The sequence below is a fragment of the Chanodichthys erythropterus genome, chromosome 3 (assembly GCF_024489055.1).
Source record: "Chanodichthys erythropterus isolate Z2021 chromosome 3, ASM2448905v1, whole genome shotgun sequence".
NCBI classification, from domain to species: domain Eukaryota; kingdom Metazoa; phylum Chordata; class Actinopteri; order Cypriniformes; family Xenocyprididae; genus Chanodichthys; species Chanodichthys erythropterus.
The window spans coordinates 46,528,790-46,548,588 of record NC_090223.1 but is presented as its reverse complement, the minus strand read 5'-3'; the positions used below and the strand labels follow the sequence as shown (position 1 = coordinate 46,548,588).

Here is a 19,799-nt window from a genome sequence, read left to right as displayed (position 1 = left end):
AGGACAGAAAGGTCAGACTTTGCTAAGACAAAAGTCTTGTCACATCTTTAAAAGATTCAACCAATCACAGATTAGAGTGTCACCTGTGACAAATACTGTAATTAACACATTTCCAGGTGTGTAGAAGAAGAACCCCAGCACACCCAACCTTCATTTGAAATGCATCAAAATTAACTCCTCTGCAGTCTGTACCTGATACATAGCACAACATGAGCTGAACAAAAAATACAACTGGCTTGGTTGTTAAAGAGCATTCAATCAAACATGCTTGGGGAATGTAATGAAATGTACTCTTTAGTAATGTATTCACAAGTTTATTTATTATTGGGTGAGTAAATATCGACAAAAAAACATTAAAATGTAAGAGCCATCACAATGTGTCATGGAACATACAAATGCTCTGTTAAAAAATTCTTACACAAAACATTAATAATGCTAACTAGGATAGATTTTACACATACTGTATGTAGGTTTGACTCTCATATTTAACAAATCATAACCCCTGAAAAGAGAGTCACCTAAAATGTAACACATACATCTAAAATGTAACTAGATTTTGATCTCCCACGTTCAGAAAGTCCTGTGCGTACCATCTACAGCTATATGTCTTCGGTTCTTTCTCAATGTCTCTGGGCTTAAACGCCTGTAAAACACACACATGAAGCTTAATTAATGATAGAATTTTCATTAAATATAACATGAAATAGAAATATAATATGATCTCGTGGTATGGTAACCTGAATATTGTAAATACAGTCAAAGATTGAATAAGGCAAGCAAGATAATGGGTCAGATGCAGAGATATCTGAATGATCTCTATCGACATAAAGTCAAGCAAAAAGAGGATGTGTCTCACCCTCTTCATGAGTTTCAACGGTTGTCATCAGGGTGACAATATAGGCAACCACGAGTGACAAGGAAAGTTTACCAATTATCCTTTGTGGCCAGTGCTGTCAAAATTTTACATGAGAGTGACTAATGTTTTTTTTATTTATTTATTTTTTATATATAAATTGTGTATTGCATGTTTTTTCTTATGTGTATTAATGTGGTGATGTACTGTGAAGCCAGAGACATTTCCACAATGTGGATAACAAAGTAAAATAAAATAAAGTAAACAAACTGTCCCTTCAAGTTACTAGCAAATCCCCACTGATTACACACATGCCGTAAAATAAACATCTATCTAAACTCGTGAAGCGTTTTAAAATGCATGCAGGACTGATAATAAAATATAAAACTAGATCTCTCACAACAGGGAAGGCTCTGTAAGATCAGTTCATTGCAGGAATTCCTGTTCTTGCTTTGCTTCCTGTTGCTATACTCTTACGTCAACACTACAGTCTCTTGCAGCTATCGTGTCATGCAATAGAAATTGCATTAACCCTATAAAGCCTGCATCATATTTAATATGAATATTTCTAAGGCCTGTAAATTATTAACATGATCAAAACTTTGCTGAAAAACCTGTCGAGCACAATCTACATGTCTTGATTGTTTAATACCTTTGTAGCAAGTAAATTAAAATAAAATTCTAAACCTTTTATTGTTTTTAATATTTCAAGATCTACTGGGCTGAAGAAACCTGGGTTTACTGGATTGTCCATATATATATATATATATATATATATATATATATATATATATATATATATATATAAACATGTTAAAAAGGTTTTCTTAAACATGATGCACCTTTTGAGGAACGTCTATTTGTATATCTCTCAATCATCACTGTATTGAATTACATTGTTTTGCACAATTAAAACTGCAAAGCTTTGATCATAAACCTAAGCATTTAAATATCAAATTATTGAATGATATAGAGTGCCAGCTGATATTTATAGGCATTTTGTCTCCTGTATTGTTATAAAGATCTCATTGATTTACATTATAAACTATCAGATAGTTTTTGCCATATAAATATCAGCAAATGCACTAAATTTCACATTCAGTTTGCACTTAAGCATATTATTTTAATATATATTACTTCTTTAATAAGTACTCTTTTTACACAAGGGTTGCGTGCTTTCAAAACATAAGAGTGGAATGTTGTTTTTAGGAGTATCTGTTATGCTCAGGGGATCTACTCGGTGAATGGTACGATGCTACACTGTCAGAACAAAAATATGTCTTCAGGGCTTCAGAAGCTTGGGGAAGCATTCAGTGCAACACCTTTTTTAGACCGGCATGCATTGCAGCATGTTTGTTTATTTTCATTGTTGAGGTCAATGTTCATCTACACTGTCAGAATAAAAAGGTACAGCGCTGTCTGTCACTAGGGATGTACCCTAAAGTACAAAAGTGAAAAGGTGCTAATATGTACTTTTCCCCCAGGTTTCACAGACAAGGCTTAAGCTAGTCCCAGACTAAAATGCACATTGTAGCCATTTTAACTGAAAGCAACTTGCACTGACATATCTTAAAATATGTCAGTGCTGTTGTTTTGTCTCAAGATGCACACTAAGGCCTAATCCTGGCTTAGTCTAAGCCTTGTTTGTGAAACCGGGCCTATAAGTACTAATATATACTTTTAAAGGATTAGTCCACTTTTAAATAAACTTTTCCTGATAATTTACTCACCCCCATGTCATCCAAGATGTTCATGTCTTTCTTTCTTTCTTTCTTTTCAAATTAAGGTTTTTGATGAAAACATTCCAGGATTTTTCTCCATATAGTGGACTTCAATGGGCACCAAACGGTTGAAGGTCAAAATTACAGTTTCAGTGCAGCTTCAAAGGGCTTTAAACGTACAACTGAATATGCTTTATAAACACAAAATATCGCCTTGAACTTCTGATTTCCGCATTCTTCAAAACACTTACGCTGTATGTCCTACGCCTTCCCTATTCAACTTACAGAATAAAACAAAACTGCCGCTGCGTTCGTTCCGTAAGTAGAATAGGAAAGGCATAGGAAGACATGAACATCTTGGATGACATGGGAGTGAGTAAATTATCAGGAAAAGTTTATTTAAAAGTGGACTAATCCTTTAAGGTACTAATATAAACTTTTTAAAGTACTAAAATGTACTTGTAAGGTACTAATATGTACCATTTAGGGGTAAGTAAGGTACAAAGATGTACCTTTTCACTTTTATATCTTAAGGAATTTTCACACTACGGTTGTTCTAAACACCGCTTTTAACCCCGGGTAAAGGAACATTACACACTTGCAATTTAGAAGCGGGGTTAGCACCACATTTTACCCGGGATTATGAAACCCTGCTCTGGAGGGTGACAACTGGAGTGAAGAAGAGACTTACCTTCATTCACCTACTATTCTTAGCATTATAAAAGTCCATTCAGAATACACTTGATAGTATAGTCGGCAATATATAATATATATTGATGCACAATGTTAGAGTTTTTGTGTAAACATACAGCGTGCAGCGTTCGCCAAATCAGTGACACTGACTCCACAAATATGCAAATGAGAACTTTAACCCAGGGTTTAGGAATGTACAATGTGAAACGTCAGCTTATGAATGATTAATTGTTAACCCCAGGTAAATTATGAGCAGTGTAAAACGTGAAGCAAGATAACCCAGTATTCAGTGTTCAGAATAACCCAGGCTAGCTATTTCAAGTGTGAAAAGCTCTTTAGTGACAACACTGACAGTGTATTTAAAGCTCCTGCATATATTTGCTTAGCAGGATGCTTTCTTATATATTTAGGGTTCAGTTCATTTTGACTGCATGTGGAACTCAAATAACTCATGCTACCTTTGGGGTGGGGGCTTCAATATTTACATTTCCATGGCGTCTTTATTGCTCTCACCTTTGGATTTGTGTTTGATGACAAACTGTTTGCTCTTTTTTCCGAGGATATTAGATGCAGTGCACGTATACACCCCTGGGCCCAAAGATGCAGCTGTCAAAACGGGCTGATCAGCCTTTTCCTGAAGGTTTGAGGAGGTCCAGATATACACAGGAGGCGGGTTACCCTCCGCTGTACAATCCAGTACCATTCCACTATCTTCACTGATGTCCACTAGCTCTTCCTCTGGACTGCGGAAGTCAGGCGGGTCTGATAAAGAAATTAAAATAACAGTAAATAAAATAATTTAGCATGCATTGAAAAAGTACGTTAACATTGATAGCTATTAACATTGATTGCTATAAAATAAAATGTTTGAACTATTGAGTACTGCTGCCTTTATTTACTTACATTGAACAGCAAGGTTGAGAACTTCAGACTGAACTGTTGGAGAAGGTTGAGGTCCTTCTGCTCCCAGTTTCAGCTCTGCTTCACACCTGTACTGAGCTCCATCATCAGCTCTGTTTGGGACAATCAGCAAGATGGACGACACCTGGACTGGTGTTGCAGGGGATAACTCTGAGAATGAGTGGTTGTAAACCTCGGTTTGTCCTCGGTACCATCTTAAAACAAGGTACTGAACAGGTGCAACGTTATGCACCTCACACTGTAGCTGGTACTCTCTTCCTACCACCACTGGACTGCTGTGATTCACTAAACTTATGGACACACTGTCTGGTTTCTCTGTGTAAAGACAATTGGAAATTTTAGACAAAGATATTTAATGAAGATATTCGAACAAGCATAGTAGTATAGACCAGTTTAAATTCCAAGTGGTCTTCTTTTAGATACTGGTCTGTTTCTGGCACAACCTGATATTGTTACAGGTTGACCATTAACCATTGTAACCATTTTAAAAACCGCTTGGTAACCAAATGACCCCAAAATGACAACTTTGTCATCATTTACTCACCCTCATTATTGACTGATATTTTTTTCCCCACCAGAGCTCCTAAATCTCTGGCAATGTTTTATTACGTTGATTGTTGTACGTTTCACGGTAGTACAGAAATGAAACTTCTGCTGGGTGGCGCTAAAAGTGTAATGCTCTATCGCATTTGAAATTAATTAACTTACCATCTACACTAAACCTAACCTAAAAAAAAAAATTTTATTGTGACTCGTACCAAGAGCTTAGCATCCCAAGTGCTACCGAGCAATTTTGCTACATCGGAAAAGCTGTTCATATGAGGCTGTTTATGTGATGTAAACATTAAAATGTATTCGTATACAAATCATGCACTATGGTAAAGGTGTTTTCTGGGTCATACCTTAGTGTTGTGCAAAGAACCACGCAAAAAAAAAAAAAATATATATTTATTAATCTATAATCTGGACTGTAATCATAATTTGTTTGAAAAGGTTTTTTTACTGCCACTTACAGTTGTGCTCAGAATTATTGACACCCTTGGTAAATATGATCAAAGATGACTGTAAAAATAAATCTGCATTGTTTATCCTTTTGAACTTTAATTAATAAAATTAACAAAAATCTAATCTTTAGTTTGGAGGAAAAGAATTGAAAGTAGGGGGAAAGATAGTATTGATGTGCAGCAAAAGATTGTTGGGCTTCACAAAATAGAAAGTGGCTGTGAGAAAATAGCAAAAGCATTGAAAATCCCCATTTCCACTAGAAGTTCCAATTAACTAAAGATGTTACAAATCTACCTGGAAGAGGACATGTGTCTAAATCATCCTAATGTGAAATGAGGAGGAAAGTTTGAGTGGCCAAAGACTCTCCAAGGATCACAGCTGGAGAATTGCAGAGATTAGTTGAGTCTTGAGTCTCAGAAAGCCTAAAAAAATGATCAAACAGCACCTACATCCCCACAAGTTGTTCAGGAGGGTTTCAAGAAAAATGCTCTGCTTTCATCCAGAAACAATCTCCAGCATATTCAGTTGTCAGGCAAGACTGGAAATTCAAATGGGACCAGCTTCTATGGTCAGATGAAACTAAAAAAGATTTTTGGCAGCAAACCCACCAGATGGATTTGGTGCACACATGAATAAAAAGTACCCCATGTCCACGGTTAAATATACTGCTGGATCTTTAATCTTGTTACAAACAAACATCTTGTTCAGATACATGGCTTCATGGATTCTATCAAATACTAACAGATAAAAAAACAAAACCTGCTTCCACTAGAAATCTTATAATGGGTTGTGGTTAGATCTTCCAACAGGACAATGATCCAAAACCAACACAAAAATGTGTCACTGAGCACAAAATGAAGCTTCTGCCATGGTCAGTCTCAGTCTCCTGATCTGAACCCTAAAGAAAATGAGTGAAGTGAACTGAAGAGAAGAAGCACCAACATGGAACTGGGAATTTGAAGGTTCTGGGGAGATTCTGCATGAAGGAATGGTCTCTGATCTCATCAGGTGTTCTCCAAACTCATCAGGCATTATAGGTGAAGAACCAGATCTGTTATAAAAGGATGTTGCACAAAGTGTTGGATAAAAGGGTGACACTAATTATGGCCAACGTTGTCATGCTGTCACCGTCACGTTCTGTTTGCTTTGGTTTACATTCATCACATGTGTTCCTTTGTTCTTAGTTCCTGCCACTTATCAGTCACCATGGACACTAACTCACCATCACAGCTGTGCATCCTTAGTTAATCAACTCTTGTGTATATCAGTTCCTGTTTGTGTTCAGTTCAGTCTCATACGTTTTATGTGTGTGTTGTTACCTGTCCCTGAATTATTGTCATTAAACTTTGTATTGGAATTACCCTTCATCTGTTTGTCAGCGACCACACGTTACAAACGTGTTTTAGAGAAAAAAGATTTTTCTTACATTTTCAATTCCTTTACTTCATTGAAAGGTCAGATTTTTGTGATTTTTATTTTTTTATTTTTATAAAAGATCAAAAGGATGAACGATGCAGATTTATTTTTACAAGCTTCTAATTCTGAGCAGCAATGTATGTTTACTTTCCTGTCTTGTTTTCCTGGTTTTGTGTTTGGACTTTAAAGTTTATGCTCAGTTTTGTTCCTCGTTGCTTTGAGATTTCAGTTCTCCTGATCTGTGTTTTGCTGATGTTTTGTGTTTACTTTTGTAAATAAAAAAACACTGCATTTGGATCCATGTGTGTACTCGGCGTTACAATGTTCATTTCAGCTGGAAACGGCAGTGAATTGTACTAATAGTTACGTTTATCCAATAAGGTTGCATATACAGTACATATCATGCTAGATTTACTGTAATTAAATAACAATTACTTACATTTCAGACTACTTTTAAATGTCACTTTGTTAATGGTGATTTTAAGGGGGTATTAAATTTGGCTTTCATAATATTTTTCATGATTTTAATTTTTGGAATATTAGTCCTTTAAAATTCTGATTATTTTAAACTGGTTGGTTTAAGTCCATGCTAACTTTTTTCAGACGGTGATTTTAAATGCTGTACTTACTGTATAGAACAAGGTTTAGTTTTTCCTCACACTGCCTGGGTGCAGTGAAAAAAACACCATAGCAGATTGGCTCCTCAATCCAGTCAGTCAAACTGTCTACCTGCCACTGAACGCTGAGGTCACGCTGTGTGTGTGATGCGGCAATGACCGATTCCCATCCCAGCACACGTACTGGACGAGAGGCCACACAGCTGACCGACACTGGATCCCCAAATTTCACCACTACTCTGGAGGGAGAGATCTCTAGGGAGCAACTGTCACCTGACACTGAAGGAGGTGTGCATCAGAATATAATCAAAATCACATTTATCAGATGTATGTAATATGCCACATATAGAGAACATTTAAATATTTTCTTGCATATTGCAGTAAACTAGAGTGCAGATGTAAATGTAGAATATAGCTCATTATCTTTCTATTAACACATTACATTCAGAAACCGCAGTTTATAAAGTGTAATGTAAATTATTTCTCAAACACTGCCAAAAATGGTACAGAAAAAAAATCAGTAGGTTTTCATAGGAAGTTAGCAACTGTTATAGTACTTGAACAGATATACACTGAACAGTTTACTCATAGCATAACCTGAAATATTATAAAACAACTAGAGTTATTTGCACACTGCAACATCTTACCTATTCCGATAATGGACAGACCAAGAAAGCATAAGATATTGTTTTTCATTTTGATGAAAATGGTTGAAATCTGCTATAGTCCAGACGCAGAGGCGAGAGGAATTCCGACTCGGTCTTGCTTGGCAACTAAAAACAGTGAATTGTGTCAGCCAACAAAAGCCTTCCCATGTACTGAAAGGCCTGAAGGGGGATTGAAGCAGTGGGCCTCATTAGAATCAGCTCTCCCTCTGCCCACACTTTAAAGGGGACCTACTATCCCCTTTTTCACAAGATATAATATAAGTCTCTGGTGTCCCCAGAATGTGTCTCTGAAGTTTCAACTCAAAATAGCCCACAGATGAGATTATAGCTTGGTCAAATTTGCCCCTATTTGGGCGAAAGAAAAAAAACGCTGTTTTTGCGTGTGTCCCTTTAAATGCAAATGAGCTGCTGCTCCCTGCCCCCTTTCCAGAAGAGGGCGGAGCTTTAACAGCTTGTGCTTCGGTTGCTCAACAACAACAAAGCTGGAGAATCTCACGCAGCCAAAATGACGATTGTCAGTAACGTTGTTCAGCCTTACATTCAGACACTGATGGAGAGACTCAGGAAGAACTTCGAATGGTTACTGGACAAATTTATGTAGTTGCTGTGGAGTTGATTCAACTCATCGACTAGCATGTGCCGTCATGTTTATCTTTTTTTGCAAAACCCATATGGACACCCACTATACATATAGAGTAACAGAGCATAACAGAGCCATACACACCAGGCTAATGTTTATGATTGCTATCTTTTTTTTTTTTCTAAATATCACTTGGACAGAAATGCTCCGTTTTTAGAAGTCGAGCTTTCCAGGGTCAACTTGCAGGCTATCCAAGCCAACAAAACTCTAAATAGTGTTCTGTGCTTGCCTGTGCAGCCAACGACAGAACAGTTAGCATGCTTTGCTCAAACTTTTGCCCTGCCGTTAAAACTGATACACCGTTGTCACTTGCAAAAACAAAATGGCGGTGCTGTGGGTGGAAACATGCAAATTAAAGGCTTACCAAAACAAAGTTACTTGGTTGTCCTTTTTCACATTTTCTGGGTTGGTAGATGCACTGGGGACCTGATTATACAGGGAAAAAATCAGATTTTTATGCAATGTCCCCTTTAATATCTCTCATCCCCCCCCCCCCCCCCATGTTACTTGAGAAGTGTCAGTCTTTATTTGTCACATCTGAGTCTGGTGTACTGAAATGAGATTCATTCTTAATAAAGCCTTAACAAAAAATAATGAATGTCTCTATAATTTTATGATCGTATTACCAGCTAATTTGTCTTTTAACTAAATGTTGCCGATTGCACTAAACAGTTTGAGACATGTTTATTGTTTCAGTAGATCACAACATACATCATCCATAGACTACATTCAATTTGAATAGATTACTCACAGTGAATTGTCATTACTTCTATAAGTCACACAAAGATGTCACCATTTATGCATAGCATCTTTTTACTTCATTTATGTTGGTCAAAATCTACTGAGATCTGACTAGCTGTCTTAAAATGCTTAACTGCAGGCAGGTTGCTATGACAACACTCACTCAGGAAGTTTTGGCAGTCTGAAGTCGCTCAGGTCACTGTGTTAAACATTCGACAAAAGACACAAAAAGAAGTCTTCATTTAAAAGTACAAGGTTCAGAATTGATGTTTCTCTAAAGTTTTTATTACTTCCTTAAGTGTAATATGACACCACTGCGATTCAAGATTCATAACAATCATGTAGCTGCTTTATGTTCATAAAGTGTTCACAACAAACATAAAAAAGTGAACTAGTTTTGGTTTTAGGCGCTGACGTTAAGGGCGGTTGTGGCTTGTGAGTGGGTCTTTTGTGGGGCCAGTAAACAAGTCTCTATATGATATCCTGGGCTGGGTTTCCTGAAACCTTCTTAACGCTATGTCATTCTTAAGTTATACCTTAAACTGTACCTTAACATTAATATGTGTTTCCCAAAACAATCTTCTGGCCTCTAGATGGCTCAGGTTCTCTTTCAGTCAAGGTAGGTGTTGAGGGATGAGGCAAGGCCTTTATTATTAATAAAATCAAACAAAAACTGCCCTGTAAGGGAAAAGAAGACCAGCATCTGGACAAAGAAGGACTGAACACGGTAACAGGATCAGACAGGGCAGGACACAAACAGTGCATAAGATGATGAACTGGCACAGGACAAAAACACAGGGAGAATAAATATGCAAATTAGGAGGGTAACAAGGAAGAACAGGTGGGGCAAATAAACCAATAATCAGATAACAAGAAGTGTGGGGCTGGACAAGGTACATAGAAACAAACATGATAAGCTTGTTGACTCACTGTCTTATGGCAAAGATTTGCAGGCAGCGTTTGCGCACAAAGGAATCTCGTTTTAATGATCTACAGCAAAATAGAGCGAGCTTTGGTGAGAACTAAACAAATATTTAATTACTACAGTAGTAATTTCTCACTAGAAACGTCATCAGAAGTGTTAAATGTTGGTCAAAAATGTACATTTACACACAAACTGACCACCAACCACAACTTTTTAGACTTCATCTTTATTTTATCACAGAATTGACAGCACAGGATTGTGGGATATCAGAGGCAGCGAAGGATAAATGTATGCTGCCTTCAAAAATCAATCAGATCAAGGTATCTCCGGAGACAAAAAGTGAAGCTAAAATGTGTTCACTCAAAATATAAAATAAAAACACAGCCAAAGAAAACACAAACCGCGAGCCACATAGAACACAACAACACAAGAACGATAAAACAAGAAGATACATGAGTGTCTCAAAACCAAGAATAAACCAGACTGGAGTGACAGAACTTACAAACTTGTAAACCTCTTAAAAAAGTAGCCATCGATTGTCACAAAAAGATACATAGACTTATGGCACTTCAGATCATTAACACCTTCTTCTACACATTTAACGCCTCATAACGCCCCTCTGACTATGTGTAAAAAAAAGTGTGAATCTGTGACTCTGTCAATCATATTCATTTCCTTCAACAAATTCTAACTGAGCAAATTCACATTTAACACTGAAGAAAAAATTAATGGAAAAGAAGTTTTTTTTTAAGCTGCTATTCAGCTGTTCAAAACCATTTTCTTATGTTCTCCAAAACATCTTTTTTCAGAGTTGAAACGGCTTTCACAATCTTTGTACTCATCTTACAGGAAGTGGCACAACTGAACTTCACACAAAATACAGAAGAAATTTAAAAGATGTGCTGTGCAATGAATGATTAATGTTTAATACCTTTAAATGAGGTATTACAAGGTGACAAACAATCAGACTAGAATATACTATAATAATGATGTTATAAACAATAATGTCAAAAAATAAACAGTTAGAGATCAGTTTTATTGTGACCTTTTTTTATGTCCAATAATCACAGTTTCCCTGGTCATGCATATCAAATCATTAATTTACAGAATTGTTATCGACTCCATGCAGATTAGTCACATTTTGGAGAAAAAAACAAAACAATTCTGTGGCAAATTAATTCTCTCTTAAATGACAATCATTAATGCAACTAGCAACTGGAAGAAAATGAGAACAGTCCAGAATGTGGGACGACTACCTGTGGAAGAAGAGCAGTGTTAATGATGGGACAATCAGAAACACACAATGTTTTCAAAACTCAATCCCTGTCTACAGATACAGAAGAGTGACTCTGTGGTTTTACTCTCAGTCATTTCAATGGCAGCAGTGCTGGAGCTGCTGAAGAAACACTGATCCGACATCCAGAAAGAGTTTTTGTCATAAATCAGTACAAAGGACTCAAGTAAGTCATCAGAGATTTCACAAATGAGCACTCGAATTCCTTCCTCATTTTCAAAGAGAGCAAAACTACTAAGCTAAACAAAAAGATATTCAGTGCAAAATGTCTAAATGAACATTCATTCATGAAATCATATTCAAATATAAAGGAAAATTACACAAATTTTATCAAACAGACAGAGGATGTGCAGTTAATTTTTTAACCCACCTGTAGATTTGATGATGAACACTTTTCTGTCACTTCCCTGAGAGTTTGTGGCAATGCACGTGTAGTTTCCTGGACTGAGTTTGGAGGACGGGAGCACTGAGGAGGTGATCTTCTCTTTCAGTTGTTCTGAGTCCCATGTGTACGTAGGAGGCGGGTTTGCCTTCACTGTACAGTTCAGTGTGACCTCATTGCTTATATTGATGGTCTCGTTTGAACTGGAGTGTTTTGGTTTATCTGAGGAGGACAGAGCTACATATTTTCACAACTGAAACATTTATATTAATTCAATTGATAATATGTAGAATTTCATTAAATTATCTCAGTTAATTTGCAAAACTGTGTATGATGTAATATGACAGTTGCACATCCTTTATGCTAGAAGGGCCTTCAGAAAATAAAAATAAACTTACAGTAAACTTTAACACTGAGAGGATCTGATGTGACTTTAGGAGGAGGTTGAGGTCCTTCTTCTCCCAGATCCAGCTCTGCTTCACACCTGTACTGAACTCCATCATCAGATCTGTCTGGACGGATCATGAGTGTGACTGTTTCATTCACTGGAGTCTTGATGGTGTCAGTGAAGGTGGTTTGATCCACCAGAGTCTCTCCTTTGTACCATTTGACAGTGAGATTCTGAACAGGAGCCACATTGAGAACGTCACACTGAAGCTCATACTGGTTTCCCTCCTTTATTGGTTCGGTGTGATTCACAATCAACACACTGTCTGGAGTCTCTGTGGAGGAAGATTTACACTCTCTGATATCTGCAGTCATGAATGTTCATACATTAGATATTTCTGAAAATGAAAGATAACAATATCAATAACAGAGAAACTCACTGTAAATAGTCACTGGGAGATATGATGCACACTGGCCACCACCTTTAGTGTTTATGAAGCAGAATGGTTCTGTGTCCCATTCTGTCAGGTTTGACACTCTCCATGTGATCAGATTGACTGATGAGCTCATGGGCACTGCTCCCTCACTGGCTTCCCATCCTATCCCATCATGCTGGACAGAAGTGCTACAGTTAACTGCCACAGAACCGTTGTACCTCACAACAACTCTCTGTGGGTTGAGCTGAAGAGGACATTCAGCAGCATGTGTACCTGTTAAACACATAGAGAAGATTGTGGATTTAGCATAGAATAGCAGCACTAAAGAATTGGATTACAGGCACATTTGTTTATTTGTTTATTATTTAGATCCCCATTAGCTACTCCATTAAGCAGTAGCTATTCTTCCTGATGTCTTAACAAAATATTAGGCTAACATCAAAGCTTCTCAATCATATAACTAACACACACACACACACACACACACACACACACACACACACACACACACACACACACACACACACACACACACACACACACACACACATAACACAACATAACACATATACACTAAACATACAACATAACAATAACAACATAAGCTCATCCAAATACAAAATAATACCACTCTCATAGTATAATATAGTATAAAATCACATTTCAATTCCCATAGCTCATTATGCAGTCATTAATTACATAATTACAATTACTCCAAAGTAAATAAATACAGTCTCAGTCTTGTGGAAAAACGAACATTGTAACTCTCTGAAACCAAAAACAACGGAAACGCGAGTTCCATGCCACCATTGCTCTAAAACACGATGTTCTTTGCAGTTGATTTGTTCGACAGACGGGTAACAAGAAACGCCCTTCACTTGATTGACGAGTGGAATGAGTATGAACGTCACTGTAGAAAGTCAATCTATTATAAATAATTTCAGGTGCTTTTGTAATAATTATATTTTTTAAGAATTTAATAGGAGAATAATTAATTCTGCTTCTTACATGAAGCCATGCTAACTGATTGTGCATGTCCCTAATACTTGTTCTAAAAGAACAGTTTAGGACAAGCCGAGAAGCTTTATTTTGTGCAATCTGTAATCTGTTTAATTATTCTCTGTAGTTGCAGCCTAAATGATGGAACAATAGTCCAGATGACACAAAACTTCTGATTCCACCGAAGTTTTCCATATGCGAATCGGTATGCATTTCCTGCAATGGCGAACTACAGCCATACTCCTGCGCATTTTATTCAATATTAGTTTTATCTGAGCGTTCCAGGTCAACCTGCTGTCCACAATCACGCCGAGCAATTTGGCCTCAGCCACTTGTTCAATGATCAAAACACCAACTGACAAGTTCAGAGCAGGGGAATCTTTTAAAAGATGATTAGATCCCAACATCATACATTTACTCTTCGCAACATTAATAATTAACTTATTTTCTATGATCCAATTTTCAATTAATTTTAGTTCATTGTTTAATACATTATTAAGTCTGGTAGAATCATAATCAGACACAAAAATAGTCAAGTCATCTGCATATAGGGCAATAGTGGCACACCTCAAAACAAAAGACAGATCATTAATGAAAATAGAAAATAACAGTGGTCCGAGGCAACTCCCTTGAGGCAACCACAACTCTGAACCTTTGTCTCGGAATAACTACCATTAAACAGTAGGCCTACATTAAACTCCCTATTAGTAAGATAGTTATAAATCCATCGGATTGCACACTTTTCAAATCCATAACAACTTAATTTTTTCAGTAATAGATCATAATCAATTAAATCAAATGCTGCACTCAGATCTAACATTACAGTACCAACTAATTTTCTATCATCAATTTCATGCAACCAAGAGCCCGATCACATGAAAATGCGTATCAATAGTACAAATGTGTAATCTCGTAGAATATATGCTACGCAGTTTTTCGCGTGCATATGATACGCACTTTATGGCGTAGGCCTATTATACGTACGAAACCCCCACCCCCATCCTAACCAAGAGCGTATCATATACACGCCATAAAGTGCGTATTATATGCACGCGAAAAACTGCGTACCATAAGCACGCCAAAACTCATTTTGGCGTATATATTCTACGAGATTACAAACTCGTACGATCGTGTTGGCAACCAATCATCCGTCATCTGAACTAAGGCTGTCGTTGTAGAGTGCCCTTTCTTATAAGCATGTTGATAATGTGAATTTAACCCATTTTTAGAGAAAAACAAATTAATTTGATCATAGACTATTTTCTCCGTAATCTTACTCAAAATTGGCAGGATACTTATAGGTCTGCTATTTTTCCCAGAGAAATGTTCCCTTTTGTTTTTAGGAGGAGACACAATTTTAGCTTTTTTCCAGTTAGCAGGAAAAACACATTTTTCTAAACTTAAATTAATAATATAACATATAGGCATAGTAATCACATCAGCAACCATCCAGTTCATCAACACCAGAAGGTTTATCTTTAATTAACTTTAATATGTTTTCTACTATATAAGACTTACACTGTTGAATTTAAATGTACATGATTTATTAAGCATGATTGTATCTTTAATTGTCTTTAAAGATAAATCAGGTTATTCCCGTGAAATCATATCTTTTTGTAAATTCTGGACTTTCTTTGTCAAGTAATCTCCTAAATAATTAGCTAGCTATGTCAACTGGTTTAGTCAAAAAAGTATCACCTCATTAAAGTTTTTAAAAATCTGTTTGATTAATATCTTCTGACCAGGTTTGAAGATTTTGCTTTTTCTGTTAATTGCGATTAAATTATGATCACTACAGCCAACACAAATTGAGATTTCTTTTGAACACAAATCTGTAGCATTAGTAAAAAGTAAATCTATGCATGTTTCCATTTTTGTCCCATTAGCATTATAAAACAATTCTTGTTGGCTTTGTGACCAGTTGTGACAAATTACAAGTATCGGCTATAGAATAAACAACTTATTTTTCAATGAGCAATTATTCAAACTCCAATCAATATTTAGGTCACCTAAAAAATAAATCTCCATATCTGAATCACAGACTATATCCAACATGTGTTAGATTCGATCTAAACAGACTATTGGTGCATTGGGTGGCCTATAGCAGCAACCAACTAGAATAGGCTTTAAATGTGGCAACTGCACTTCCAACCACAGCGCTTCGACCCCAATAACCAAAGTCCTGTCTGGTCTTTACAGGTATTTGATCCTGAACATAAAAAGCCACTCCTCCTCCATTTATATTTCTGTCACATCTATATAGGTATCCATATATGTGCAAAAGGAAGTCCTCTATAGTTACATCTAAATGCATTTCAGATATTGCCAAAATATGCAATTTATTATTTTCCATAATCCCTGTAATATCCTGTATCCTGATTAAACATAGTAAAGAGCTATCAAATGAAAAAATTAGCCAACAAAATACACAACCCATGAAGACACACATACACCCACATTCACCCAGATGCACCCCCATTTTGCCAACATTTGTCAACAACAACTAATAAGATGTTACGCCAACTCAGGCAAACCTACTATTTTACGCATTTTACGCAGCTAGGTGGTCAGTAAACTTACTGATCTTTTCATTAAAAGTCAAAATCTAAATAGCTGGATGAATGATCCCGTGTTTTCACTCCAAGTTGTTCCACATCTATTGTCATAATCATGATATGCAACAAAAAAAGCAGTCACACTTTATATTAGTTCATGAGTTCACACTTACAAATGAAGAGTTCATTTGCAAAAACAGATAACTCATAACAGTCAGTTCATTTTTGTTTTTTGTTTTTTTATTAAAGTGCCGTTTATCGTTTTTTGCAAATGAAGTCTTCAAATAATCAGATTTGGCGTGTTGTCCGGGGGAGGACTTGCTCAGAATATGGCCAGAGTACCCTATAGCTGGCTGGGATAGGAGCTGAGAGTGAGGGGTCGGAGTGGTGGAGGGGTGCAGGAGGAACCATGGGGCCTCCAGTTGTACCGATTGGGTAGATCATTTGAACTTTGTTTGGGTAAGTTAGATTTACTTGAACCTCCCGAACTTTGTTAATAAAACATCATGTGTCTTTAACTACTATGTACTTACAATAAAAAATAATAAATTGTTAGATACAATTTATTTATCGTGTTAATATTGAAAAACACTCTTGCTGCTGTTGAGGTGGGATACGGGTGAGGTTCGGGACAGGTTTGGTGGTGTGGGTAAGTTTAAGGGTGTGTTACGGGTTAAGGAAGGGTCAACAGTGTAATACATGTCATTACAGAAATTAATTACAGATGTAATTACATGCAGGTATTTTATATATAGTTCTATGTAAAACATGTATGTACACAATAAGAGCACTGTATAAATTACTAATTTAAATATTAGTGCATAGTAGTTTAGGGCCCTTAATATAAAGTGAGTCCAAAAAAGCTTTACTAATACAGTAACAAGACAAGATTTGAACAGGGTTAGTCCAAACTCCAAGATATCAACTGAACAGAAATTAATTTAACACTCCAAACTCTGGTCTTAAGACAAACAAAGACATAACAGAAATAAAGTTGTAATAAATAAAGTTATCATTTAGCCTACAATAAAGTCAAGGGTAAAGTTTAAAGAGGAGAATAAAAGTAAAAATACAAACCTGTGAAAAGCACAATCTGTGAAACTGCCAAGAGATAAACAAGTCCAAAGAAATGTTGAAGCATATTGTATGTGCTCAGAGAAAAACAACTGATCAGAAAATGCTGTAAATAAGACCCAACTCTATCACTGTAACTCTGTGGCTGAATAGCTGTAGCTCGAGCAACGTAATACTGAAACAAGAAGAACTAACCCCACCCAGAAAATATTTTGAGAGGAAATTTCACAGGGTTGACCTTAAGAACAGTACATGTTAATGGACGACTGAAAAAAGACTCATAATGAAACAAAATTAAATCTAGAAATTATTTGAATCCTTGTAATGAGGCTACACAAGGATACACAAGAACATCTGTAGTTGAGACTATTGATTGACACTTCATAATAATTTCATGCTCTCACAGAAATTCAACACCATACAAAAATGACAAAAACTAAATTATATATATATATATATATATATATATATATATATATATATATATATATATATATATATATATATATATTTATTTTATTTTTTTTTTACATTTTTTTTAAACATCTGAAAAAGGTTATTTTATTGCACACAGCGCCCACCTGTGGTAATATCAGGACAGAACAGAGAGAAAGGGCGGGGTTGACCTCGTTGCTATGGATGATGTGAACACAGTTACTAACTCTTCCCACAGTGATTGCCTGATGGGGGAGGAGTCTCTGTCGATTTAGTCATACAAATTGTAGAATGAGGTATCATGTTGCCATATTCAAACAAAGATTTTAAAATGTAGGCTCAGTGTCACTAATTTAATTAAAAAGTGTATTTTCAGCTAATTGTCAGCCTCTTACATGTCTGCATCTCGAGAGATTGCAGAATTCAAGCGACAATTAACAGACATTATATTTTTATTTATTTTTCATTTTTGGCGTTTTTTCCTTTTTATTATATGACAGTGAGCATCCAGGAAGTGAAGTGGAAGAGAGAGGGGGGTAGTAGGAACAGGAAAGGTCCACGACCCATATGGAAAAGTTTTGTTAACCCCTTACTGTGTGTTCACACACAAAGTGACGCTAGTCATTCATTTTCAATTAGAGCCGGCGGCGAACTCCGGCGAGAGCGGCGCGGCGCGTCTTGGACGGCGAGAGCGGCGAGGAGAGTTGAAATCAGGTTAACTTTATGGTAATGAGCTATGACGCGGTTCGGCGGCAACCAATTAGAATGTAGAGGTCCTCGCTTGAGAGGCTTCCGATTGGTTGACGCGACTTGTCATTTACTTTGGCTCTGCTTTGACCCTCCCAGAGCCATATTGTCTCTCTATGGCTCTGGACCCTCCTGTCGGCGGCGGTTTGAACCAGATGCAGCTCACATATAGGAGAGCATAATTATAAAAAATATTTTTTTAGCGATCTTATTGTGTTTCTGAGTTATTCCATGTCAAATAAAAAAAAAGATAAATTATTTTTAAAAAATTATATATATTTTTTGTCTTTTATCAGCTGTTTCTCAGCAAGAAAATGTCCAAATGTAATGTAATTTATATTTTCTTAAAATATAAAATGTTTTCTATCAAATGATACCTACCTTTTGACTCTCCTTGCTAGAGTTTTGGAGTTATGAGTCTTTACTTTTGTGTGTGTCGCTCAGAAAAAAAAAAAAAAACTCTAAAAAAGCCTTCAGGTCTTAAAGGGTTAAAAGCATATGTGATTCTTATATGTTCCAACAGAATCATTTATAAGGGACATATATGCTGCAAAAAACGCATATACAAATTGCATAATATTTATGTATTTTCAATTCTCTATGTCATATATGTCCAACATATAACTAAAGTCTTGCAGATTTTCATGATGTAAAAACAGGTAAATTTAATAGGCCTATGAATGTCCACCATATCTCTTTAGATGTGTATTAAACATAGTGCATCAGTATAAGGCTGTACTTTACTCATGTCCTAGCTCTTATCTTGTCCTGTGGAGCCCTACACCTGTCATATAATGTATAATCAAATTCAAAAGATGAAAATATGAGAGTTGCGACACTCTTTGATCTCGCCGCCACGCTGTCACGTGGTTCGTGTAGCTCTCAATTGTTATTGCTCCCGCCCTCCAAGGGAAGCGTGGCTACTTATTGTGCACATTGCAGCAAAACAGACTTAAAATACTTCGTCATTTTTTTGTCATAGAGACATAAGTAATATCAATTGAAACTATAAGATATCTTCTTTTATTTGTGTACACTCAGAGTAAAAACACAATGTTGTGCTTTTTGTAAAATAAAGAAAACTAACATGATGCATGATCTCTCGTCTCCCTCTGAACGAAGTCCAATCTGATAGTTCTCAGAAAATGAATTGTAACTTAGTGAATACTAATCACCAAAAAAATGACTTATGTCTAAAGAAACGTTGAAATGTCAGGTTTTAAATCGTGCAAGTCAAATCGAAAACAAACATTCTGTGTTTATGTAATCTGTATGAAAAGAGAGCCATG

At 36.3% G+C, this 19,799-nt stretch overlaps 2 protein-coding genes across 3 annotated transcripts; both read right to left on the bottom strand.

Annotated features, from left to right (window-relative positions):
* Positions 1 to 154: 154 nt before the first annotated feature.
* si:ch211-66e2.5 (vascular cell adhesion protein 1) lies at positions 155 to 8,026 on the bottom strand. Of its 2 annotated transcripts, XM_067376209.1 has the most exons (5): positions 7,874 to 8,026; positions 7,239 to 7,505; positions 4,171 to 4,503; positions 3,781 to 4,029; positions 155 to 643 (listed from the first exon to the last, which is right to left on the bottom strand). In XM_067376209.1, exons 1-5 carry the CDS (start codon positions 7,920 to 7,922, stop codon positions 636 to 638), a joined length of 906 nt encoding a protein of 301 aa, XP_067232310.1. In that variant the 5' UTR covers positions 7,923 to 8,026; the 3' UTR covers positions 155 to 635. The 2 variants fall into 2 exon arrangements, with proteins under 2 accessions (XP_067232310.1, XP_067232302.1); XM_067376201.1 differs by lacking the exon at positions 155 to 643 and having other exon boundaries at positions 3,305 to 4,029.
* Positions 8,027 to 9,456: 1,430 nt separating this feature from the next.
* LOC137017828 (intercellular adhesion molecule 2-like) lies at positions 9,457 to 17,513 on the bottom strand. Its single transcript, XM_067382519.1, has 5 exons — positions 17,332 to 17,513; positions 12,704 to 12,973; positions 12,275 to 12,598; positions 11,865 to 12,098; positions 9,457 to 11,456 (listed from the first exon to the last, which is right to left on the bottom strand). The coding sequence occupies exons 1-5, from the start codon at positions 17,393 to 17,395 to the stop codon at positions 11,386 to 11,388; spliced, it is 963 nt and encodes a 320-aa protein (XP_067238620.1). The 5' UTR covers positions 17,396 to 17,513; the 3' UTR covers positions 9,457 to 11,385.
* Positions 17,514 to 19,799: the final 2,286 nt, after the last annotated feature.